A 26061-nucleotide genomic window follows, 5' to 3' on the forward strand; every position below is an offset into this window, starting at 1 on the left:
AAAGCTTCAAACTGCCGAGAAGTGAATTCTCCCCCTCGATCTGTAAACAAACATTTCACCTGTTTATCATGCACATTTTGCAACCAAGCACAGAATTCCTTGAACCTAGGAAACGCTTCTGATTTCTGCTTGAGATTGAACACATGAATATATCTGGAAAATGAATCAATGAGAACCATAAAGTACCTGGCTTTAACTCTCTTGCAGGTTTTGTGCATTGGTTTCCCCTCCCCCATTTTTATGACTCCACTTTGATGAACCTAACACTTTTAAAATTCATTCATACCATTGCAGCCGTAAGCCTTTATAAAGGTAAACTGCCAAAATATTCCAACACTGACAGTGGAGGGAAGATTCTGTAAGGCTTTAAAATTGAAAAATTCTTTATTGATTATGAGAATTCATGTCCACAAACTCCTCTGCAGCTGCCACAAATTTATACAAACAACATGACACCACAGCTCTAAAATTTTTTACAACTTTTACTTTGTATTCCCTAATAGATATTACTTTTGTCAGGTAAGTTATACTTCTAAAGTTGTTACTTTCTCATCTCCAGTGCACTTTTGCTTCCCAACAGCACCAAGACAAAATTATACAAAACTTCCCCTTCCCAATCATCACTTATTTCCCAACCACCACTCAATATTTATAAGATACCCTTATTCAGGACTGCCAGCAAGGCAAGTGAAACAGAACCTCAGGAAACCTCTGGATAACAGATGCTAGCAGGGAAATCGCCCTGCTTAAGGGCTTTCTGAAAACAGTGGGTTGGTGCAGGAAACAGAATGCTAAGCTAAAAGGACGCTGATGTTTTCATGTCTAAAGGCTACTGAATTATAGTATCCAAACTAGCCAGGGCTCTTGCCTAATTTTTAAAAATAATTAATTAAAAGATAATAATAAAAAGTCATGAGGCAAGATTCGGAAACTCTGAAAGCGGTAGGAAGAGATGGAGGTATATTACATTACAAGGGCAGAAGTCTGAGTTCAGGTTACAAACAGGTCAAAACATACCCAGCCTGGCTTGATCTTGGGCCGTTAAGCCATCACCATGTGCCAAAAAACAACAACAACCCAGCAGCATGGAAGAGGTCAGATCTGTAACCTGAGAATATCGACAGACATTGAAGGCAGAGGAGCAGGGGCCAGTAAAAAGTTAGTGGTCTCCTTTGAATGCTCAATCACCACCACGCCTGTTCCGCAAAGGGGTGGGGTTGCTGTATAAAGTTGTTGACACCTTCCGTTTCCTGTGCCACTGCCTTTTCAGACTTTGAAAGAGTAACAACTGCAAAACAGACTTCAATGCTTGCAACGGTGTGACCAAGAGATAAGCCCAGTGCAGTACAACGTGAACCATGCACAGGGCTGCACCCTAAGTACACACTTACCAACGGAGACCAGCTCCCAGCGGAACGTGCTTCCGAGTTAAGCCTTCTTTAAGACAGGATAGTTCACAAGTGGGGGACCTGTGTGGCCCTCCAGGTGTTGCTGAACTCCATTTCTCATCAGTCCATGCAGCTGACATGGTCAATGGCAAGGGGTTTGGGAAATCCCTCAACATCTGGAAGGCCACTGCCCCAAACTTGCTGCAACAGTCAGTGGGACAACTCAGGGCAAGTCTATATAACTGTCTGAACTGGGCTGGAGATGGGTCCTAAGTCTTTCCTTTGCGGCTGTGCCGCTATTTCCCATCTCCTCTCCTCAGCTAACAATTCAGCATCATCCTTGATAACCAATCCTGCCCTATGAGGCTTCCTCAAAGCGCTTGCTGCACTCAAAGCCGTGAGTCTTCTCGTGGGCTTCCAAGGAATCTTTCCGAATGAAATCCTGCCCGCACATGGAGCAGAGGTACGGTTTTGCCTCCGTGTGCGTGGCCCGGTGGCAGAGCAGCTTATCCATCGACATGAAGCGCTCCCCACAATCCTCGCACTCATGGGGCCCGTCCCCTGTGTCGGTACTCTGTTGGTCAGCTAAGGCGGCAGGCTCACCCTCAGAGGATTTCTCACTTGCAGAACTTTCAGGAGGCGGTGGCGGTGGCTTCTCTTCCACCGGGGCAGTCTGGTTGGTGTCTGGCTCTGGCGGGCAGGGATTGGTCTCCCCGCCTTTGGAATACGCAAACCTTTCCAGCCTCGCACGGACTTTCGCTTTAATCTCTGCTAGCTCAAGTTCTGCAGCCTCAGCCTCAGCGTCCTTGACCGGGTCACTCTTTGCATCCTCAGCGGAGGCATCCTCAGCGGAATCACCCTCGGCAGTGGAAGCACCTTCAGCGGAAGCACCCTCGGCAGTGGCAACAGGCCCTTCTGTTTGTTCTCCCCTTTCCTGTTTACAAAGGCCCCATCGTCCCCGGAGCTCAGCCAGCTTGGCATCGTCCATGTGGCTCAGTACCGGCACTTTCAGAGGTTTCAGTTCCACTGTCACCATGTTGCCTGCAGGGACAGAGGGAGAAACAATCCAGGCATGAGACCAGCCCATTTCAAGGGAAGAAGGGGAGCGGTGGAGGAGGAGGAGGAGGAGGAGGAAAAAAGAGCCCTCCCAGGCATCAATGCTTGTCAATTATAGCCCTGTTGCACTGAGCTTCAGCAAATGGGGACGTAAGGAAGAGCATGGCCTTGATGACAGCAGTCCCTCCATCCTTTTCATATAAGAATTAAGAGACCCCAGGTGTATATTTTCATTATTTTAATGATGTTTCAATGCTTCAGTTTAATTGCATTTAACCTTTTAGAATGTAGTAGGTGTGATTTTCGTGTGTTCTGCCTTTGTGGAATTCTCTTACGCTGCATTCCATCTCTCCTTATCTATTTTATTTATTGAATTTTATGCCACCCTATACCCAGAGGTCTCAGGGCGGTTCACAGAACAAAATCAAAATATAAAACCACAAAATAAAAACAACAACCGTCTGCCCCAACCTGAAAGTGGTGCAAACGGCAAGATGTTTTACCACCAGAGTGTAAATCAACTATCCTCAAAGCGATCTGAGACCCAGGAAGAGGATTTTATAATGCTCTTCCCTCACTGTAGTTGCCAGGGTAACGTTGGGCATTTGAGACCTAAAATGGTCAAATGGTCTGGGCACATCAGGACCGCTCCAAGGCGATTGTAGGGGTGAAGATACCAGTATGGAGTCATGAGTGTTGTTACAGCCTTTGCAATGAGCAAATGTAAAAGGTGGGATAATAATGAAGTGCAGAGAAAAGAAAGGAGGGAATAATTTGGGCAATGGACCTAGGCAAAAATATTCAATTACAGTGGTGCCCCGCAAGACGAACGCCTCGCAAGACGGAAAACCCGCTAGACGAAAGGGTTTTCCGTTTTGGAGGCGCTTCGCAAAACGAATTTCCCTATGGGCTTGCTTCGCAAGATGAAAATGTCTTGCGAGTTCCTGCGGGTTTTTTTCCTCCCCCCCTTTTCCTAAGCCGCTAAGCCGCTTATCAGCTGATCCGCTGATAAGCCGCTTAACAGCTGATCGCTAAAAGCCGCTAAACCGCTAATAGTGCTAATCCGCTAAGCCGTCAATGGGCTTGCTTCGCAAGACAAAAAAACCGCTAGACGAAGAGAATCGCGGAACGGATTCTTTTCGTCTTGCGAGGCACCACTGTATTTGCGACTCAATAAAGGAAAAATTTCTCAAGATGTTTTTATATGTGGTATATAGCACCTAAAATAACCAAAATGTATAAAACAAAATGTGCTGGAGGTGTAATCAATCAGAGTGGACGCTACTTCATATGTGGTGGAACTGTAATAAAATTAAGAGCTTCTGGGACACGGCGTATGAGGAATTGAAAAAAATATTTAAACAAACTTTTGTAAAAAAAGAAGCAGCATTTCTATTGGGCATAGTAGATTCAGATATCGCAAATGAAAATAAGATAATGTTCCTTTACGCAAGATCCGCAACAAGAATACTAACTGCAAAAAACTGGAAAAGTGAAACAATACCAACAAAAAAAGAGGAGCAAGAAATATTATTTGATTACACTGAGTTGGCAAAAATGATGGATGCAGTTAGGGGACAGTCTAAACAAAAATTTCAAAAAGGGTGGGGGAAGTACAGAGATGATTAAAAAAAAAGTGCCCTCAAATTAAAATCTGAACTTACTTCAAATAATTTTTGCAAAACAAAATACAGTCATACCTCTTGTTGCGTTCGCTTCACATTGCGGCTTTTTGGGTTGCGAACGTGGTAAACCTGGAAGTATATACTTCCAGGTTTTGTTCTGCATGCATGTACAGAAGCGCTCTGCGCGCTCCACACATGTGAAGAAGCGCCGCTCTAGTTGCATACTTTTTGGGGTGCAAATGGCACCCCGGAATGGATTGTGTCCGCAACTAGAGCTACCACTGTTCAAACAGAACATATGGAGAACGGTAGAAATGTCGAAATGAAAAAGAAACAGTTTATCAAGTTTTTAAAAAGACCCACGGTGAGAAGGGAGTCAATTAGAAGAGAATAAGAACTAAAGATTGGATAACATAAGTCTTTTGTAGTTTGTTTTCTAAATGTCATGTTTGTATGTGCTGTAATAGTAACTTAATAAAAAGCATTTACCAAAAAAAAGGGGGGGGGGGATAATTTAACGCAGCACTGAGGCCGTTGTTCTGTGAGTGCAAACATTATTGGACAGATGGAACCATTTGCCCTCTCATCCCCTGGTATGCTGTCATTGAATTTTCCACTGAGCCAATTTTGGGAGCAAAGGAGAAAGGCCCTGTTGCGCTAGCAGGAATGCTTTTGCGATCGTAACTTAGAAGGGCACATTACTTGAATCCCATTACAATGGTACCTTGGTTCCCGAACGGCTTGGCTCCTGAACACCGCAAACCCAGAATTAAGTGTTCCCGTTTGCGAATGTTTTTCGGAAGCCGAACATCCAACATGGCTTCCACTTGACTGCAGGAAGCTCCTGCAGCCAATCAGAAGCCACACCTTGGTTTTCAAACAGTTTCAAGAGTCGAATGGACTTCTGGAATGGATTAAGTTCGAGAACCAAGGTACCACTGTAATACTATCTCCAGGGTGCTTTTACAGACATTGCCATATTTGCAAAAACTAACATGCCACACAGAAACACTGGTTCTCTGGGCAGCTTGCAACAGAACTACTGACAAAGGGACTACTCGTACGCTGGTCCTCCTGAGAAAAGCATCGTTTTACAATTCCCATCAAATTTCCATTTTACTATGAAAAAACATATTGGTACCCATACATGGCAGAACTTGCACATTTGGTTATATCTTCAGGGATGGCAGAGAGCATACAAAGAGAACCAGAATATTCATTTTAAGATGAGGTTTGTTGAATTTTGTCAGGCTACCATTAACCAAACTAGCCACATGAATCGTGCATTGTACACAATGTTAGTCCTACTCAGAGAAGACCCACTGAAGTCAACAGACATTAATATGTTGAGGTTCGTTAATTTTAATCAGTTTAATCTGATAAGAACTTAGTTGGTAATATCCCCATACTCTGGTTTTGAGACTGAAGAGTAAAGATGATATGGGTGGGCAGGGGATGGGATGGGAACAGATTTTATGAGATTCCTTTTTCTTAGGGTACTTTCTTCTGTTAAGCCCACTAAAACATAAACAGAGATAATTAGCAGTTTGTGTTTTTTAAATTAATTTTTAAAAACCCTTCCTGATTCAAATCATACGGCGCTCACCTGTAGCAACTTGCTGGTGTACAGAGACAGAGCTCTTTCTGGCATTGGAGAGATCTTCCTCGTGGGACTTCTTGTGCCGGGAAAGATTCGATTTGTAAGTGAAGTTTAGCCCGCACTTGTCACAGGGAAAAGGTCCGTCACCCACGTGGCTTTTCATATGGATAAGATGGGTTGACAATTTGTAGGTTTCATGCCCACATTTGCCGCACATGTGCTTCTTCTCCTTTTGAAGGCTCCGTGCTCTGTTGACGGGATTCTTCCTGCCGCCAGAACGACTGTTAGGATGGTGGACTGTCTTGTAGTGTTTGCTGCAGGCAGAAGGGTCAGAGAAAGCTCTCCAGCATTCAGGGCACTTGTAGGGCTTCTCGCCTCCATGGCTTTTCTGGTGTCTCATCAGGTCGGAGATATAGTAGGATTTGTGTCCACATTCAGGACACTGGATGTTCTTTTCCATCCATAGATACCTGCTCCTCTTGGCAGCCCTGGTTTCTCGGTTGCGAGTCGATTCTTGCTGACCTCGAGCCTGAGATCCGCCACCCGAAGGTTTTCTGGGGAGTTCCTGCACTTTCACTCCTTTTTTCTGAACTTTCTTCGCCAGGATGTTAATTAACTCCTCCTCATCTGTCAGGATACAGAGATAATTGAGATATAGGGCTGTTGCCGCAAGGGTCGGGGGAGAGGCTATATAACCCCTGGCCCCCTTATTTCGAAAGCCAAGAGCTACAAACATGCTACACTCTCCATGGTTTTTTGTGAAGGACAGTCCCATGGACAAGCAAAGTAACTGGAGCATCTTTCGAGAAACGGCTGCTTTTGTTTTCTACCTGCTCTTACCTCACACTGCTGTAGCCAGGCAAGCCTCTGGGGTGAGGCATGAAAACAAACCAGGAATGAGCTAGGGTTGTGGCTTTGGGGTGCAACATAAAACCACTGTCAGTGTAAGCAGAGTTTAGAACTCCAGCTTTGAAAACATGGTTTCATACTCTGGTTGTTTGGCTGAACATCCGATATCGCTATCGTTGTGCCTGCGCAACCGGAAGCCACGCCTTGGTTTCTGAACGTTTCGGAAGTCGAACACACTTCCGGAACAAATTCTGTTCAAAAACCAAGGTTTGACTGTATGGGTCCTTTTCTCCCTGCCCCATGGAAGTAAACTAGAGAGCTTAATCCCATTTAGGTGCTGGAGTGTATGCAGACACCAATCAATCAATCAATCAATCAAGTTTTTAACATAATAGCACTTTTGATTGCACCTAAAATATTAATCTGCTTTTAAAAATCCATTTGTAAAGAAGGGTGTAAATCAGTGTTTCCCAAAGTGGGCAATACCACACCGTGGGGGACTCTGGAATCATCCAGGGTGGGGGAAGGGAGTAGGCTTGGGTACAATTGGGGCTGTTGGATAAAAACAAGGTGGCAACATAAAGTGGAAACATAAAGAAGGCCCAGAAAGCGGATCATAGCTTGGCTGCTTATTTGTCCAACGGCAGGTGGGCTGCAGTGCCAACTCTGCCCATGGGGCGTACTGAACTGAGCTGACAGGCTTCACTCCAGTCCACCCCATGTTGTTTTTTTTAAATCACGGGGCCTAGTTCACCTCCTTGTCCAGTTTTGAAAAACTGTTCATACCTATTTCATCTGTTGTATAATGATGCTTACTGATGTAATGGGGGGGGTGCCTATTATCATTATTTTCCCGAAAAGGGGGCAGTAGGCCAAATAAGTTTGGGAACCTCTGGTGTACAGGAAAGTGCTCAAAAACATGATCCTGGTACAGGCCTCATGACACCCTACAAGGGGAGGTGATCAATATTCCCATGTTGCTGATGGGAAGCAGAGAAAGGACAAGGACACACACAAACTGTATCTTGCCTAAAAGGGCTGCTTAACAAGTTCATGGCAGAGGCAAGATACTTAGCAAACCAGTATGAGGCAAAAAAATGAGCTTACTTAGAATAGTAAAGTATTCTGCTCCTTGGGGCAGGGGCTTGTTCTCTTATTTATCTGATTTGGTTTATGTCATAAAATTTATACACAGATCGGTTGCCAAAAAAGAAAGAAGTATAACCTCAAAGCCATATTCCCAGCAACTGTTAGGAAAAGAATCTGCACAATCCTCTAATATCTAATGATTCACCGGAGACGAGCACTCACCGCCAAGTGTTACGTCACATTCCGCCACAGGAATCTGGGGAACCCAAGGGGTATTGGAAACAGAGGTGTCAGGAACAGGCTTCTTTGCTGAGCAGGAAATATATGCCATGTGTTTCCTAAGGCTCGTTTTCCATGCAAAGCTTTTTCCACACCGAGGGCACATGTAGGGCTTTTCTCCAGTATGTTTCCTCATATGGGAAACAAGGTCTGTTAAGCTCCTAGCCTTGTATCCACATTGTGGGCAAGTGTGTTGCTTTTTCCGAAAGTTAGCTGAACTTGCCATGGCAGCTAACGCGGACAAACTGCCCTCTCCCTGGTGTTCACTCAAAGCAGGTTCGTGACTCAATGTAAGACCTTCTGGGGATATCTCAAACTCTTCTTCCTCTGTTTTAATTGTGGGCAGAGGGTCCTCAACACCTGCAGGGAAGGCAAATGAATACAAGACAGGGCATATCGGTCTGATTAAGGCGTTAGAGAAATGTGCCCCTACGAGGATGGGTTACAACAACCCATCAGAGACGACATGGTATAGGTGTATATAAAGGCAAATATGCTGTAGAAATATAAAAGTCCCCCCTCCGACCCAATTGTAGTTTGAATTATAAAACGTTGATAGGTCATACTTGCATCCCTTGCACATAAAATATCATACAATTATATCCTTTCTCCTACAGTGGTACCTCGGTTTTCCAACGTCTCTGTTGACGAACATTTTGGTTTTCATACGGGCCTCAGAAGTTAAACATGCCACGCAGCTTCCGTACTGAGTTTTCCATATTGAGTTTTCAGGGTTTGAACGTTTCAGAACTCAAATGGTTTTACATTCAAAAACAGAGGTACTACTGTATTTCAAAAAGATTCCATTTAATAGAATATGCATCAGTTTAAAGCAGAGCTGTCAAAACGTTTCATGTTGATGACATACTTTTTAGACATACATATACATCATTTTGCGACACACTAATTCAGTTTTACTAGCAAACTGGAGGCTAAACTAACCCCTTTCCAGCCCTGGGAGGAGCTCAGGGAGCATTTGTGCAACATACCTACACACTGCAGCCAACATTGTGACAGTTTGGAAAGCTCTGCTTTAAATGGTGTTTTCCACATAGTAGTTCCTTTTCTCCAAAGTGAGTATCTTCTGTGTAATCAGAAGAAACAGCTTCTCCAGCAAGATTTCTCTATTTATTTACAAACTACAATGTGTTTCCTGCCCCTTCTCAACCCTGCCTGTGAGAGAAGCATCTATTTAAATGTGTGCACGAGCATCTTTGCAGTTCATTTAGCACTTCAAAAGGCTACCTGGGGAGCAGGCAGAAAGGGAATGCCCTCAGCTCTCCTGCACAATCAGAGATCAAGGTCACACGGCTTCTGGTTCCACTACCTTAATGGAGACAGCTCCCAGGACTGCGGGAGATTGTCAACAAAGGAAAAACCAAGGATGATCAAGGGTAATTATCCTTGCAAGTTCCCCTGGGGGGGGGGCAGGTGTCTTGGTGACCATATTCCCACATCTTGGCATCTGGCTCTCACTTCAACATGGAATGCAAGAGGCAGAGACACTGAGCGCAAAAGTGCTTCATCTGCCGATAACCCTCCTACATCGCCATTAAGAAGCAGAGGTTCTCCTGTTAATTAGAGTTTAATTGGGACTAATGTACAGGCACATGCTGGAAATGTTGAGATAATAAACTGCATAACGGAAGCAGCTGCAAGGTTGCTAAGGTTTGAACTTGAAAGAAGACTTTATTCGGTGTAAAAGATGGTGTGGGGGAGCCTTCAGTTTCTTGAAATAAAGCTTTTTCCTTTATATTTATGATTTGGCAACCTTCTCTAGAAAGATAAAGCAATTTTTAATGAGCAAGTGAAAAATAAGGAACTGGATTGCAGAGATGCAGATCTGGAATACAATATAAAATAGAACTGTGTGAACAAAAAAAAAGGGGGGGTGACTGCTAATTATCACAGTGGTGTATGGAACCGAGAAGCCTTCTTATCTTCTGTGAAATAGAGGAATTAACGAAGCCTGGAAGCTTGCCAAATGCACTGGCAGGATAATAGACCACTTTTCTTATGTTGGGAGGAAAGATGGTGGAAAAGGGTATTGATGGAGATCGAGTGACTTATGCAGCTATTGTTAAAGATGCATAACAAAGAAGCACAGGACTAAGCATGGGAGAAATCTAATTGGATTGCGTTGAATACCACTTTGCAAGAATGGTATTTGGAAGGCATGCGGAATTTGAGTTAATTGGACTATGCAATTTATCACACCGGAAGTATGTAACCTGGAAGGCTAGTTTATTTTTGGTGTAAAGGGGGGGATGAACGGAATCTGGAAGCTTGCCAAGTACACTAGCAAAATGCCAGATCACTCTCCTCCCGGGGCTGGAAAAAACCCAGCTAAAAACCAGCTACACAGATAGAGTGAATTTTGTAGCCCAGTAATGTTAAAATGATAAAAACAGAGTACAGTGGTTACCTTGGTTCTTGAACTTAATCCATTCCAGAAGTCTGTTTGACTCCCAAAACCGTTTGAAAACCAAGGTGCAGGGAGCTTCCTGCACTCAAGTGGAAGCCGCATCAGATGTTCGGCTTCTAAAAAACATTCAAAAACTGGAACACCTACTCCTGGGTTTTCACCGTTCAGCAGCAGTTTTATTCAACAACTGAGCTGTTTGAGAACCAAGGTACCACTGTATGGGACTGACTGAGGGAGAAATTGTTGGAACAACATTGGGATATCAGCTCTGCTCAAGGCATGACAACTTCCAGCAAAAATCCGGGGGGCGGGCAAGAGACAGACAAGGAAAAGGACTTCCGGTTTGTCACGGATCACCATGGAGCACAGATCTAGCCCTCCGGGAAAGATCTGAGCTTTGCGGGGGGGGGGTATGAGGCCACACAAAGGCACTGTGGACCTCAAAAAACCCCAAAAGGATTTATTTTGGGTGCATGTGATCTGGCTGCACTCTGGGTGATCTCTCCCATCTCCCGGATTGCTCTGTAAGGAGTGGAGAAGAAAAGACGGGATTGAGGTGTGAGTGCTGGGATCCATCGCTATCTCCGCAAAGTGAAGCTTCTGGCTCAGAGTGGACTGAGTGGCAGACTCTTCAGGACAGAAAAAGCCGAAATTTAAACAGAAGATTTAAATTTGGAACAATTTGGACTGATTTGGAAACCATTCGGTGTGAGACGGGATGAAAAAAGGAAGCCCCTCCCGGCTGTGGTGAGACGCAATTTGCACGGTGCTTTTCTATAAGTCCTAAAGTTGCTTTCAAACCTTCCCCGCTAAGTGTAAGTTAATTCCACCCATCCCTGATATAATGGGGGCGGGGGGGCACAGTGGTTTTTTATATTAAGTTTCTCTTTTTACTTTTTGCATAGAAGTGGACTGCCTGATTGGCTGGGGAAGGAAAGCCCCTGCAAGCTTGGCGCGCATTATTACAACGTACTGACATTTTGATAAAACTTGTTCTGGTTTTCGGCCGCTTTTTGGAAGCCGAATGTCCAACACGACTTCTGCTTGACTGCAGTCAATCGGAAGCCTCGCCTTGGTTTTCGAACGTTTTAGGAATTGAACAGACTTCAAGAACAGATTAAGTTCGAGAGCCAAGGTACCACTGTATATGGGACCTCTCCCCACACAACGGATATTTTGCTCGCAAGTATACAAAAGCAGAAAGTGCACATGCAACGATGCTTCCATGAAGGCTTGCAGTTCTGTCTGCTCTTGTGAAACTGACCTCACACCACACCACTTAAACACATTCCACTTATCTAGGCACGTATCATTAACCGAGGATTTAAACCAGAAAAAGGCACCAAAACAGCACGAAAAGAGGAGAACGCTGGAGAGCGGGGGACAGCTTGCACAGCTGTTCCAAGTGTCTTGCCACCCCCACTCACACCCCCTCCTTCACTTTCTTCTTCCTGGCCAGCAGAGCTGTGCTTTGGGGGTGCTTCGTGCCTTGGCTCACCCCTTCCTCGCTTGCACGTGCCAATTTTATTCCTTAGGCAGGATCTGAGTCCCTCTGCTCTCCCTCATCGCCCCACAAGTAGGCAAAGGGGGTGGAGGGAGAGACTAGATAAAAAGAAAACTGTCTCCAGAAACATCCAAGACTAACAGAGCACCAAGAAGCCCCACAGCAGCATAGCTACCCACCCTGCCACGAACCCCCAAGCTCAACTTGCCAATCCCTGGAGGCAGGGAGGCAGGCAGGTGGGATGGATGGCCAGGCTCTCTCAAGAGCGCCCTCCCCACTTTATGCAATTTCAAATACATGTGTGGAGCCAGGGGACATCACAGCAAGTGGAGGGATGCCTATATTTTGCACATTATTGGGGACCAACCAAATTATGCTCACCTTCGTATGACACCTGGCCGTCTTCGAGAGGGACATCTGGAGCAAGGCTGTTTTGCTGGCATGTATTTCTGCTGCAGTGTTTATCGAGGTATGACGATGATTTGAAGCATTTCCCACATTTGTTGCATTTGTGGGGCACCTCCTCCGTGTGGACTCTCCTGTGTTGAATGATGCCCGCTAAGCTTTCAGAGACAAACCCACATTCAGGGCAGGTGTGCTTCCTCCCATTGCAGAGCTTGGCAAACTTGGTCAGCACCACCTTCACTGTTTTTGTCCCATAGCGAGAAAGAGGCACTCCTTCTCCTTCGGATTGGCTCAAGAGCAGCTTTGAAGGGGAGCTAGCGCCATAGGTCTTGGCGCTCGTCAAAGCAGTAGACAGGGGCTGCAGCAGCAGAGGAGAGTTTTCAGCCGTGCTCGGCCCAGGGGTGGCTGCAAAAAGAGAGAGAGGGGACCTCTTACCCCTGGAAGATGTGAACGGAGGTGGCGGCGAGAGGAGACAAACGGTATCACAACACGGAAGACTGTATAACCACAGGGAGCACTGCACACACAAGGCCAAAGGATGAACTACATTAGAAAGTCGGCCCCGCTAGCAGCCCAACTTTCTGTATCACAGGGTGAGAAACTTAGGCCCTTATAGCTGTTTCAAAAGCCCTTTTGCAGGCAATCAACTTGTGTCTCTGGAAAGCGCAATCTGCCCCCACCCTGGGAATCTGCTAGGCAAGGAGGAAGAGAGAGGGAAAAGGTTGGCAGAAAAAGGGTGCTGGCACGCTCCGTCTGACAGGCTTCCCTCAGAGATACTTCAGCCCCTGTTACAAAGCTTCCCCGCTTTTGCTGTAGAACAGCGCTTTCCAAACTTTTCATGCTAGTTGTTACGATATGGATGCAATGCAGCTGCAAAGTGCTAGCTTGAAAAGTAAACATGATGGGAATGTTGGGACTGCCCGTGGGAATCAGAGGGACAGTCAATTCACAGTGCGAAGCACCGGAATTAGCTCAGAGTGTAATATGAGCTCTTCCGTTTGTTCCTGTCCAGGAAGTTTTTGTTACTAGACTGCTGGAGTTCGAAGAGAGCAGTCATGTTTTTTGTAATGCTGCAAAGACAGAAATAAAGGCATGTAAATACGTTTCTGTCTATCTCTTTCCCCTGCCCAGGGGGCAGGAAAGAGGGGTGTGTTCTTCTCACGCTGAGAAGGATCGCCTATTGCGACCTAGCCTGGATCTTGCTGGGAAATGCAGCCAGGGAGGTCAACAGGAGATCAAGCCGGGTGCCTGGGAGAGTTGCCAGTTTCTCATGATATGGGCTTGATTTCCGACATCTGGTAGCACGGAGCCGATGGCATCAATCCATGAAAACAGCTAAAGAGGTTGATGGATCGTATTCATCCTCTGCAAGGAGATAAAGGAGTTTGTGGTAGCGTGCGGATGGAGGCTACAACGAACGGCTGAACACCGAAGCAGACGTTTTTGCTGATAAGCAAGGAGCAACGGAACCCCAAGGTATGCTGATTTATGGGCTAAAAGAGTGAACGCAGATTGAGTCTTCTCTGGTTTACAAAAGCTTTTTTTTTGATAGAAAAACAGCACTGAGAGAGAGTCACATTCTTCGCATTCTTGGGACTGATAACGGTTTGCTGCTCAAACCGGGAATGTCCAGTTGCTAAGCAACGAGTCTTCAGTCTTTTCAGCTACTTCGGAGATAGTTAGCTTGAAAAGAAAGTGGAAAGTTACTAGCCAACACGAAAGTGAGGCTGGGACTGTAAGAGGCTAGAAAAACAACATTTGTTTTGTTTGTTATCTCACTGCTCTTGGAGGGACTTCCAAAGCAGCCTGCGTTTAGCTGCCAGGTGCAAGGCAGTAAACAACCCAATAGACTATTGGATTTTAGAGGCTCAAGAGTGAGAGCTGAGGCTTGGATTCAAAATGGATACCAAGAAGGGGGGAGGCTTACCTTACCCACCTCCACTGACTAATGACAATTATGCCTCATGGTCTGTAAAGATGAAAGCCCCGCTTCAGAATCAGAGGATTTTTGGGGTGATTGATAACCCCATCCCTCCTGCACCAACACCAAGTTGGAATTCACAGAATGTGAGAGCCAGGACGGCCATAATTCTGTGTATCTCAGATGATCAACTTGTGCACATTCAGGATTTGGAATATGCGCGTGAGATTTGGCAAACTCTGCGTAGAATACATCAAAGAGAAGCTGGTTCTTCAGCGTTGCTGCATTTTGAAAAACTGACCAATCTAAGGCTAGTGCCTGATTTGTGATGTACAAGCGCATCTGACAGAGATGAAATTCTTACGCCAGCAGATGGCGCAACGCAACTTTCCTCTATAGGAAGAGATATTCTGCTTCATGATTATTAACAGCCTTAATCGGACTTATAAAACGGTTGCAAGTCAGCTGGGTTCTCTACCTGCCAGAGATCTTACGGCGGAGAGAATTTGTGCCGTGATTCTCAATGAGAGACCGCCTTGCTGCAATAGATGTCAAAGACAGGGGGAGAGAAGCTCGGACTTCTGACACCCCCACTACTACTGCAAGTGAAGAACAGGCTGTTGCTTTGAACGTTGTCTGTTGTTTCAATTGTGGACAGACTGGGCATCTTCAGCTGAATTGTAAGAAGCCATGTCAACAGAAAGGAGCAAAGGGGAGCTCTGCAAAGCCTGAGGCGTCAGGCAAAAGTCATACCAAGTCCCAGATAAAACCTGCAAAGGGATTGCTGTCAACAAAAGCCGCATTTTCAATGGAGAACGCTTTTGCTTTGGACACTGGAGCGACGCAACACATGACGTCGCGCAGACAACTGTTTTCTACATTTAAGAAGCAAAGCTTCGCTGTGAAACAGACCAATGGCCAGGAGCTGGAAGCGACCGGGTTTGGAACTGTGTATCTTGAAAGTCTGAACTTGACTATTAACAATGTGTATTTGGTTCCTGATTTAAAGTTCAATCTGCTGAGTGTTTCGCAGATTGGACTGACTTTGTCCTATGATAGAGAAAGCTGCAAAATCTTCAAAGATGGAGAGCTGTATCTTTCCGCCAGAGAGAAAGATGGACTGTATTTGTTGACTTTTGATCAAAGTGATTGCATAAATTGTAATGCATCTGAATCTGACATGATTTCTCTTGCAGGTATGGCGAAGGACGTCCAGAAGGCGACCAAAATTAACAAAGCATTTCAGCGACTGTATGCTGATGTGATTGGTCCTCTAGCACTATCTAGAGGCAATGCAAGATATTATCTTGTGTGTGTGCATTATTTCACTCATTATGTGTGGATATACATATTGCAGAAACCACAAGAAGCCTTAGAAAGGTTTAAAGAGTTTTGTGACAAGGTTGAAACTGTTCATGATGCTAACATTGATTGTCTTTTCACAGATGAAAAGCCAGTTTTTCTTTTACAGGATTTTCTGGATTTCCTGGATAAGAAAGGGATAAGGCACAAGACTGCCGTTTCTGCAAGAGCATGGAACAAAAGTGTCTGTGTGCAAGTGAACAAAGAATTGCAAAATGGGATGAAGGCGCAATTGCTGAGTTCACATTTGCCACATGAGTATTGCGTGGAATCGTTAATGTGTTTTTGTTACTCTTGGTTGAGAAAGGTTTCAAAAGGTTTGGGATGTTCTCCTTTTGAAAAGCTATTTCATAGAAAACCTTCTGTTGCCCATTTTAAGGTTTTTGGGTCTCATGTCTTGACTGAAGCTCCAGGTGGAGTAAAGAATGCCAGAGGCATTTTTGTGGGTTATGAAAAGGGTCTCTACAGAGTAATTTTGTCTGAATCTGGTCAGGTGATTCTCACAAAATTTCTAGAGTGTGCTCCTGAACAGGAGAGAGTAATTGTTCACCTATTTCCCACTGAGGACAATTCAGATGATGATGATGATTTTACTGATTACAGTGGTACTGAGAGTGACAGTGATAGCTCAAAGAGCTCAGTTGACACAGTCATTGAGAAGAAATCTCACACAATGGCTAGACCTTCACAGCTGAAGGATGAACCACTGTTTACTATTGGAACTGGTTCTCCAAAGAGTCCTGACACTGAACCAGTGAGCAGAGAGGATCAGCACCTCATACGAAGGTCTGAGAGAGTTACAAAGGGCGTACCACCCAAGAGGTATTCAAAAGAGTTTGCTAACTCAGCTGTTGCATGTATTACTATTGTTGACAACTCAAGACAGGTTGAAGCTGTGTCTAAGTCAGAGACAAAGACACAACAGGGAGTTGCTAAGCATAACACTACATTCCCTAGCCAAGGTAATGCAGATGCACTCGTTCCTTGGAAGTCAGACAACCAGAGAGGTACACTGGGGAAACCAGTGGCGGGTAGTTCCAAGGGTGGAACTGAAACAACAGGGGATTGTTATATGTATAACAACTGTTTGTTTTCTTCTCTGGATTAAGCTATGTTCGCAGCACACACTGATTCATATGGGGGAGTATGTTACGATATGGATGCAATGCAGCTGCAAAGTGCTAGCTTGAAAAGTAAACATGATGGGAATGTTGGGACTGCCCGTGGGAATCAGAGGGACAGTCAATTCACAGTGCGAAGCACCGGAATTAGCTCAGAGTGTAATATGAGCTCTTCCGTTTGTTCCTGTCCAGGAAGTTTTTGTTACTAGACTGCTGGAGTTCGAAGAGAGCAGTCATGTTTTTTGTAATGCTGCAAAGACAGAAATAAAGGCATGTAAATACGTTTCTGTCTATCTCTTTCCCCTGCCCAGGGGGGCAGGAAAGAGGGGTGTGTTCATCTCACGCTGAGAAGGATCGCCTATTGCGACCTAGCCTGGATTTTGCTGGGGAATGCAGCCAGGGAGGTCAACAGGAGATCAAGCCGGGTGCCTGGGAGAGTTGCCAGTTTCTCCTGATATGGGCTTGAGACGTAGTTTTAGCATGCACAGTAATTTAGTTTTACTAGCAAACTAGAGGTTCAACTAACCCCTTTCCAGCCCCCTGGGAGGAGTGCAGGTAGCATTCACGACATACCTACACACTGTAGCCAACATATGTGTCACAACACCGTTCGGAAAGCTCTGCTGTAAAGCAATGAAAATGCAGAGGAAAAGCAGCAGCAGAATACTTACAGGATTAAGCAACATCAAAACAGGCACAGGAAGCCTCAGATTGAAATAACAGACCTACCTCTGGGCATCCTGCGGTAATCCGTAACATTTTTTTGCTGAGAGTGTAGCACCTCCTGGTGAAGAGCAAGATGCGACTTATACCGGAAGGTTTTTTCACATTCTGGACACTTGAAAGGCCTTGCCTCCAGGTGGGCTATCATATGCTCAAAGAGACACTCTGGTGTAGCTTCGACCTGTCCACACGTGGGGCACATGTGCTCTTTATGCATCGGGGCACTTGAGGTCATTGCCCCATAACTTTGGCTGCTGCTGGCATCACCTTGGGCCATGTGGACTTGCTGGTGAGCCTCCAGAGATGATTTCTCTTTGTAGGTCATCCCACACTCTAGGCACTTGTAGGCCCCTTTCGTCAAGTGGGTTTTTATGTGTCTAACCATATCCGAAAGGTAATAGGCCATGTGCCCACACTCAGGACAAATGTGCTTTTTCTCCCTGGGGTAATATCTGCCTTTCCTCCTCACACATTTCCTCTTCCGTTTACCGCCTTTCCCCGTCTGCTCATCTTCTTTCCCCTCAGGACTCGGGTCAGAAACCTCGGTATTCGAATCACCCTCTGCAGGTTCATCTGGTAAGCCCTCAAAACTGAATTCCGTCTCCAAATCATCATCAGAATTCTCCATTTTGATCTTGGTCCGAAGTCTATCACCTGGACAGAAAATGAGAAAATATACAGTCACGCCTTGGTTGTCAAACGCCTTGGTACTCGTACGTTTTGGCTCCCGAACGATCGAAACCTGGAAGTGAGTGTTCTGGTTTTCGAATGTTTTTTTGGAATCCGAACATTTGATGCTGTTTCCTCTATTGTTTCCGGCGTGCCTTTGCAACTGGAAGCCAATTGGAAGCCGCGCCTTGGTTTCCAAACATTTCGAAAGTTGAACATTCTGTTTGAAAACCAAGGCATGACTATACAAAGGATCACCTTCTGGTATGAAACAGTGTAGGAGTTCAGTTCGGTTTGAACAAGAAATTGAATTAGATCTGGGAAGTAACCTAATTTGATGGCCCCAGGCAAGCTGATACTCCTTCAGCCTCATGGCACCCAGAGGGTCTGATAAAACCAAGCCAAATGGGTGGAGTATAAATAGTAAAATTATTGTTATTGTTATTGTTATCCTTATTGTAATTATTACCCCAATCTGTACAACGGGAAGAATGGGGGGGCCTCCTTCAAACATACTTCAACCAGGGAACGTTATGAATGAATGTGATATAAATGAAGCTTTTTAAAAATTTGTTTATAAAAGTACTTATACACCCACCCTCTCACAAAATATCAGGGTAGTGTGCAATGGGTTAACTTTTAAACAGATTAAAGCAGCATAAAGCAATTGACAAAATGACTGGCTACTCAAGAACATTTTAACCACCTGAGCAAGCCTGTTGGCATAAAAGTCCTTAAGACTTCAAGGTCAGCAACTGCAGTGGATTCAAAGTGAACCAAATCTAAGCTATAATTAGATCTGGTTCTAATTTCCTCCAATTCAGTTGACTATCAACAAGGTAGCAAACTAGGTATGGTAGCAGAATTCTTCAAACAACACAAAAAAATAGTGTATTTTAACAGTTGTTTTCAGTGCCTCACCTCCCCCATCAATCTTAAAATAATTAAAGGGAAATCTATGTCCTCAGGTTATGTCTGAATCTGCTTGAACATTTAAACCACTGTACCTGCAGGTTATCTGAATCTGCACCCTCCAAATATTTCAGCTATTTTTAGCTATTGGAAAAAAGTTTCAGGTGTATACAACATGTAAAATTAACATGTCAATTAACATACCCCCCCCTTTAAATAGTCATATAAACTTGCTAAATCAGATGTGCGTTGGTTTAGTGGAGAGGGAAATTTTCCAACTGAAAGTTTTTTTCCAGAATTCCCACAACAATGGCACGTCCAACAGGGTAGTGTCTACTCAGACACATGTTGACCTTCCAGAATCTAGGGAGGTGTTCCTAGCCTGCCGCCCTATAGCCTTTTAGAACAGACATGGGGAACATGCAGTCTTGCAAGTAGTTGTTTGATTCACTTCTCTGAGGTGATGCATGAGGGAGGGTTAAATCCTGCTGCCTTGGTTGCTTTGCTGGGAACAGTCAAGCACAGCTAAAGCAGAACTGAATGATTCCTCAGGAAGGGGAAATCTATCATGGGACTACAGTGCCCGTTAGCCCTGTTGCATTGACTTATCTTCACTTCCCATTCTATAGTTCTTTCTCACTTACTCAAGAGACTGCCCAGAATAGTGGCCCCATAGTCCATTTGCTGGGGGAAAATGGATTCCTGATGTTGAGGTAGAGGGTTCATCTCAGGTGCGGGAAACAGGCCTTCTTGGATAAGGAGAGAGAGAGAGAGAGAGAGAGAAAGAAAGAGAACACATAAAGAAAATCAGCATATGGAATCAGGAGCGCTTGGGCTTTTCTAACTCATCTGCATGGCATTCGCTGACTTCTGCTTTCAGAACTTGAGAATTCAAGAAACAGATAACAAGACCACGCCCAAACTGAACCTCTAGGTTTTTCTGTGACACAGCAGTGATGAGCTTGTGGTTTACTCAATATGGAGATAAAAGGAATTTTGTCCTGATACACAGCTCAAAAGGAGGGCCTGTGGAAGTGGTTTGATGCACGTTTGATACCAAAGGACGTCAAAAACGCCAGTGTGATCAGTTCTCATGCTTCATTAAAAGAAAACGTAGGGTTTCTGACCACACCCATGATTCATGGTGCTAGCTCTACTCTGCCCTCCGGGGCGAAGGAGAGGTTCAAGCAGGGGAAAGCCAGGACTTATGAGGTAAAATTCCTGGCAATACTCCACCCTCGGGGGGTTCGGGGGAGTTCACTATATCCTGCTGTGCTGCTTATGCCCACGTCTGCCAAACTGAAAGGCAGAGCAGGCACGACCTGGGAGTTTGTGTCTCCACCGTTGATGAGCCTGTCGGCAACATGATTTGTGCAGGGTTCGTCAATAATTTGGAATATTGGCATTAATTATGGGGAGCTCCTGCAAAATGAAAGAACCATGTGCTGGCATTATGATGTTATCTGATATCGAGGGAGAGAGGGGAGTCAATTATTTATGCTCTGTAAATATATATATATATATATATTCATTCATTCATTCATTCATTCATTCATTCCTCTGGTCTGCACCAGGAGTGGAAAAGAGAGCAATCCCCTGCTGGGATTAGGACTAGCCAGAGTTTGTATATAAATTGTATAAAATTTAATAATTTGGATCAATTTGTTAAAATTTGGAAACTTAATAAAAATTAAATTTTAAAAAAATACAGTTGAACCTTGGTTGCCAAATGCCTTGGAAATCGTATGTTTCGACTCCTAAATTGAAAACCGGAAGTGAGTGTTCCGGTTTCTGAACTATTTCCCAAAGCCGCGCTTTGCTTTCCAAACGTTTTGTAAGTTGAATGGACTTTCGGAACGGATTCCATTCAACTTCCAAGGTACATCTATGGTGGTACCTCTGGATGCAAACGGGATCCGCTCCGGAGCCCCGTTCGCATCCTGAGTAGAAAGTAACACGCGACTGCGTGTCTGTGCGGGTCACATTTTGTTGTTTCCGTGCATGCACGTGACGTCATTTTGAGTGTCTGCGCATGCGACAAAACCCGGAAGTAATGCGCTCCATTACTTCTGGGTTGCCGCAGAGCGTAACCTGAAAACGCTCAACCTGAAGCACATTTATCCTGAGGTATGACTGTACTGCGGATGGTCCTGGGCAGTGTTAGAAACTAGGATAGAAAAGCTATTCACCACATGGCTGCTGGAACTTGGGTTACGGGTACAAAAACAGAAAATCTATTTGCCATTTTGTCCTTTTCACAGGTGATTCGTGCTGCGGTGGAGGAAGTGGCACATCCCCCGACCTGCAGCAATCAAACTTGGCTGCTGGGTGAGGAAGCATTTTTCCTCCCACACCCTCAGAGCCAGCCCAGGGACTCGCGCTGCATCTTTCTGCTGCTGCGCTGCTGCATGAATCGGTTGGCTCACACAGCACCAAAAGAGGCGTTCACTTGGTGCAGCGCTGCCCCGTAGATCAGCTGACCATTGTGGCATCGCAGTAGAGCCAGATGGAGATGTTAGTTGCCAGCCTGGCAACCAGACATCTTCACTTCCTCGCAAAAGGCTGGTTGCCTGTTGCAAAACATGCCTGGCACCCGGCTAATTTCAAATGGTGGTCCTGAAGCTCCTTTTCTGGCTGCACCTATACCTGTGCCTATATGTTTCTATACCTCACATGAACTTGGGGCTTGACTCGTCGTCAGTTCCCACTGGGGGCAGTGAAAATTTGTACCTAGACCGGGCCCTTCATTTCGCAGCAAACACTGACTTTTACAATTGCTGGATCTGCATGCAGATGTCAGTGCACGGAGATGGAGGCGTTCCAGTATTCTGTTCGTTGAATAACATTTTTTATTGTGTTGTGCAAGAGTATTTGAATGCCAAGTTTCATAGACATGTCATAGCATATGCTTGCTTTTCTGGTGTTGATCACGAGTCTGTAAAGGCAACAAGGCTCTGCATGCTGTATTGTAAGTTATGCTTTCTTCTAATAAAGCAGTATAATTGACGACTCTGGCACTTTCAGCTCTTTGGGCTGGGGTGGAGCGCAAATTTCAGTCCTGAGGATAGAGCCCTAGTTAATTCATGAAGGCCTGAAGGCCTATAACCCTTAACCAGAGCCTTAACCCACTCTGCAGATCACCCCATACCCCAAAAGAGTAGAGGGGTCCTCAAACTACGGCCCAAGGGCCGGATCCGGCCCACAAGGTTCCTAAACCCGGCCTGCCGTTTTGCTCAGAGTGGTGCTTACTCCCAAGGAAGCCGGCTTGAGACCAGGTCCTTAAGCGCGCCTGTGGGAGGAAGTAGTGCCAGGGCTGCCTGCTGACCAGGGCTTCGTGGCTCCGGCTTCCTTGCTCGCTGAGGGGAGAAGAGGCAGGTGCGACCTGGCAGGGAGACAAGGCCGACCGCTGGAGAAGCGCCCACTTTCTCCCTGCTCCAGGTCTTTACCTCACAGAGACAAAGTGAGGGCCGCTGGCCTCAATAAGGCGGCAGTGGCAGCAGTACTTGTCAGGCAGAGAAGGGTTAATTGCCACTGCTCTCTTCGCAGCGCTGCTGCTGAGGTTGCTGTTGCCATTGCCGCCGAGCGCGGAGAGATACACAGCAGGAACCTTGAACATGGCGGTGCTGAGGCCCCCGAAGCCCAAAAATGTCTGCCTGGGGGGGAATGCCTCGTAAGTTCCATTGAGACGGGGGTGGGGAGCAAGAAAGGCAGGCCAGCAGGCGGGCATGGGAAGGAGAAGGAAAGGGAGGACATGGGCGACAGAGCGGCTGAGCTCGAAGAGGAGAGGAAGAAGGAAGGAAAAGGAAGGATGGGCTGAGGGAGAGAGTGGCATTCTCGCCCCTCTGCTCCATCCTCCTCCGCTGCTGCTGCTGAAGCTGCTGCTTCTCTCCTGGCTGACTCCGGGGCAGTGGCGATGCTGCTCCTGCCACTGCCGCCTTAGAAGCAGAAAAGCCACTTGGACCCGGGCAGCAGGGCCAGGAAGCGGGTAAAGGCAGGTAGGCATCACGGAGGGAGGGAGGGAAAGGGAGAAGCAGGCAGGGGTGGGTACCGAGGGGAAGAGAGGCCAGCGGCCGGAGGGGGTTTCTTCCCCGCTCGGGAGGAAGGAGGAGTGGGGACACGCATGGCCATCTCCACCGGGGGGGGGGGGGCATGCATGGGTAATATCAAGCCTAGTGCTGAGTGTCTCCAGCACCCTTTTTGGGAGGTGGCCGGGGTCATGGGATGGACGGTCAGGAGAGGGGGCAGGGCTGGTCCTTTCACTCTTTCATGAAGGACGGCGGGATTGAGACTTCCGGGTTGGCGCCTCCGGCGAAGGCGGAGTTCCAATCGGGAGGAATTTGCTCCGTGGAAATCAGGGTCTGACCGCCACGGCGAAGGCGGAGACCCACTAAAATCGCAGGCGGGAGAAGCTTGTGAACGTGGGATTCGGCTGGCACCGAGCAGAAGGGCGGAGAGGTGGGTAAGAGATGTTGATTAAAATCATTCTTCATTTTAAATACTGTATTGTTTTTCCTGGGTTTTTTCTTTTTTTTTTTTTTGGACTACAAAAAAATTTGTGGTGTGCATAGGAATTCGTTCGTATTTTTTCCAAACTATAGTCCGGCCCCCAACAGTGTATAAGGGATGGTGAAAGGGCTCCGTTTAAAAAAATTGAGGACCCCTGGAGTAGAGACTCACCAGAAACACTGGCGTTACTGCCGTTCTCCTGCATTGCTGCTAAGTGCAGAGGATTCTGGAGAGGTAGCACATTCTTCACATCCTCAGGCTCCTGAAACAGGAAAGCAAACTTTTCTCAGATCTCCCGCAGGCCTCAGGCCCAGTCTCAAGAAGTACATATTTATTAGTTGGCGATGGGCCCTCAGTTGCACACAAAACACGAAAGCACTGAAAGAATGAAAAAACTTCTCTTCCAAACTCCTGCAATACTAACAGAAAACACCAGTTATCAAAGGGAAGTGTACTGCCACATATACTTGGAGTTTGGCTTTTTACCAGACGGCAGAATGAACAAGACAGCTGCAGTGTTAGAAAATGTTGGTTCCTTTCCCACTAGATCTACAAAGTAATTTTGTTTTAAAATGCCTGAGAAAATAGAAGCGTCTTAACCTGGCGCCTTAAAAGACAGTAACAATGCAAGTGTCAGAAAAACTTCCCTGGGAATAGAGTCTGTATCTCAGAAGCCACCAAGTAAAAAAGCCCTTTGCCTTGAGTTGCCAGATCTCTGCAGTGACCTCCAGCCTCAAATGAAGACTACAGCTCTGCCTCTAGCCAATGAAACCAATGGTTTTCTCGGCGGGTGGGGTGTTAGAATTCCTGCTCCATGCTTGCAGTCATAGGATTATTATCTTTCACATGACGGTATTTGTTTTGACTCCACAGAGTGGGAAGTGACAGAAACTGGATGTTTGTGTTACTGTGTTCCGTGAAGTGGGACTATTGTCCTTTGTTCTTTTTCTCTTTGCTGTCTGATGCTAGAGAGAGCCATGTTGCAGTGCTCTGTGTGTGTTTATATGTAAATAAAGTAGATTAGCCAAAATGCTGAGTTGCTGAGGTCTGTCACGCAAGATGCGCAAACTCTGCGGATCCCTAAGTGTGCCGGTGTTGGTTGGCATCGGTCGCTGTGATGTTCAGGCTGAAGAAAACTTTTGAAGCTCCCAAAAGACCAGGAGGGAGGGAACATGCCAGTCGGGCATTTGTCTCTGCCAGGGTCCTACTCAAGTGTAGGCTGAACTCCTGACAACGGTTACGGGCCCAGGGATCGGGGCAACAGACCCAGTGCCAGCAGAGGAAGAACCGGAGGCTGTTTATGTCCCAGTTGGGGTCTCCTGGAACCGGCAGCATGAAGCAAGCCTGTGCCTGAAAACAAAAGTAATGTAGGCAGGCTGGAATGTTTTGTGCAGCTGCCAAAGTAGCTCGCACACGAAGAAGGCTTGATTTATAGCCGTCTGATAAGGACAGTAAAGGTTGTTTCAGCTTGGACTAAGCTGCGAAATGGACCTTTTGGAAGGGTAGAATCCCAAGTCCCTGAGTTACATTGCCTGATGCGGCAGGTCTTTGCCGAGAATGTAGCCCTGATTTATGTGCTACGAAGGGAGGAAATACCCCGATGCTTATGAAGCAGATTTGCGCAGCAGCAAACTTTGTCAAAACAATAGCTGGATGTGAAGCATCAGCTATGGGGGAGCGGGAAATTTCCTCGGTGCTGCGTTGAAGTAGCAGGCATGAACTTTGAGAAGATAGAATCTTCTGATGCATTCCCTGTGTTGTTTTGGGAATGTGGAGGAGCAGTGGTTTTGTTCCCGAAGCTGCAAAAGCAGTTTGATGTTGTGTCTGATGCCAACAGCCAGAGTGTGTGCTCGGCAAGAATTTCATCTGCGACACACTTGGACGTTCCAAGATGGCGATGGACTATTGAAGATGCCGGCTGGACTTTGCTGTCTCAGATGCCCACGTGATCTGGGAAGCATTGTTTCCTGAGGCCAAAAGTGTTGGGATTTCAGTTCCCACCAGCTGCGAGCAAGCAGCTACATTGTTGACATCATGTGATGTCCCTGAGTGTGAGACAGGAAGTCTCAGCCAGTTCTCAGTGTTCGCTGTGTAACCGGGTGGTTACTGGGAGTTGGTCTTCCGCTTCTGGATAGAAGCAGTCGAGTCGTAGACTCTTATGCTGTACTGCTCAGGCAAGCAGACATGATTTGTACAGTCTTAATAAAGTAGCAGTCGACTACGGACTGTTTTCTTTCTTCTGTGATGCGGTGCCAGGAGAAAGTGAGTGTGCTTCTCTCACAAGGGAGGAGTCGCTTATTAACAGTCTCTCTGGACTGAGGGAGAATTCCAGCCAGAGAGTGACCACGGGAGAATGGCCTCAGAGTGCGTGGGAAGCTGGCAACCCTCCCGGGTGGGAGTTTTTCCTCCAGTCGTGTTTGGAGGCGTATTGGAGGGAAGTTGCATTGTTTCCTGTTAGGGAGGAGGACTCTCCAGAATGGAAGGAGGACAAGGGGAACTGACTGTGACATCATCCCAACCATCACTGCAACCAGTAGGTGGCGCTGCTGTGGTCGAAGCAGCGGAAAGTTTGTACTGTGAGAAATCTAGACGAGATTCCAAAAGCCCGGGCAGTCTGCAGCATTTGC

The 26061-nt window shown here is 46.1% G+C and overlaps 1 protein-coding gene across 3 annotated transcripts in view; it reads right to left on the reverse strand.

Moving 5' to 3' along the window:
- Positions 1 to 365: 365 nt before the first annotated feature.
- The window catches only part of LOC307205613 (uncharacterized protein), a 48762-nt gene continuing 23066 nt past the window's right edge, over positions 366 to 26061 (reverse strand). For 2 of the 3 annotated variants that reach the window (XM_079958227.1, XM_079958228.1), the window contains exons 5-11: positions 23606 to 23696; positions 19573 to 19677; positions 17354 to 18001; positions 12197 to 12625; positions 7830 to 8246; positions 5676 to 6296; positions 366 to 2429 (exon numbers count right to left, since the gene is read on the reverse strand). In XM_079958227.1, the coding sequence (XP_079814353.1) occupies positions 1747 to 2429; positions 5676 to 6296; positions 7830 to 8246; positions 12197 to 12625; positions 17354 to 18001; positions 19573 to 19677; positions 23606 to 23696 (2994 nt within the window). In that variant the 3' untranslated portion in view covers positions 366 to 1746. The remainder of the gene's footprint in view (positions 2430 to 5675; positions 6297 to 7829; positions 8247 to 12196; positions 12626 to 17353; positions 18002 to 19572; positions 19678 to 23605; positions 23697 to 26061) is intronic. The other variant, XM_079958229.1, reaches the window with a different exon arrangement.

Source organism: Podarcis cretensis (genome assembly GCF_951804945.1).
Source record: "Podarcis cretensis genome assembly, chromosome: 2".
Classification (NCBI taxonomy): Eukaryota; Metazoa; Chordata; class Lepidosauria; order Squamata; family Lacertidae; genus Podarcis; species Podarcis cretensis.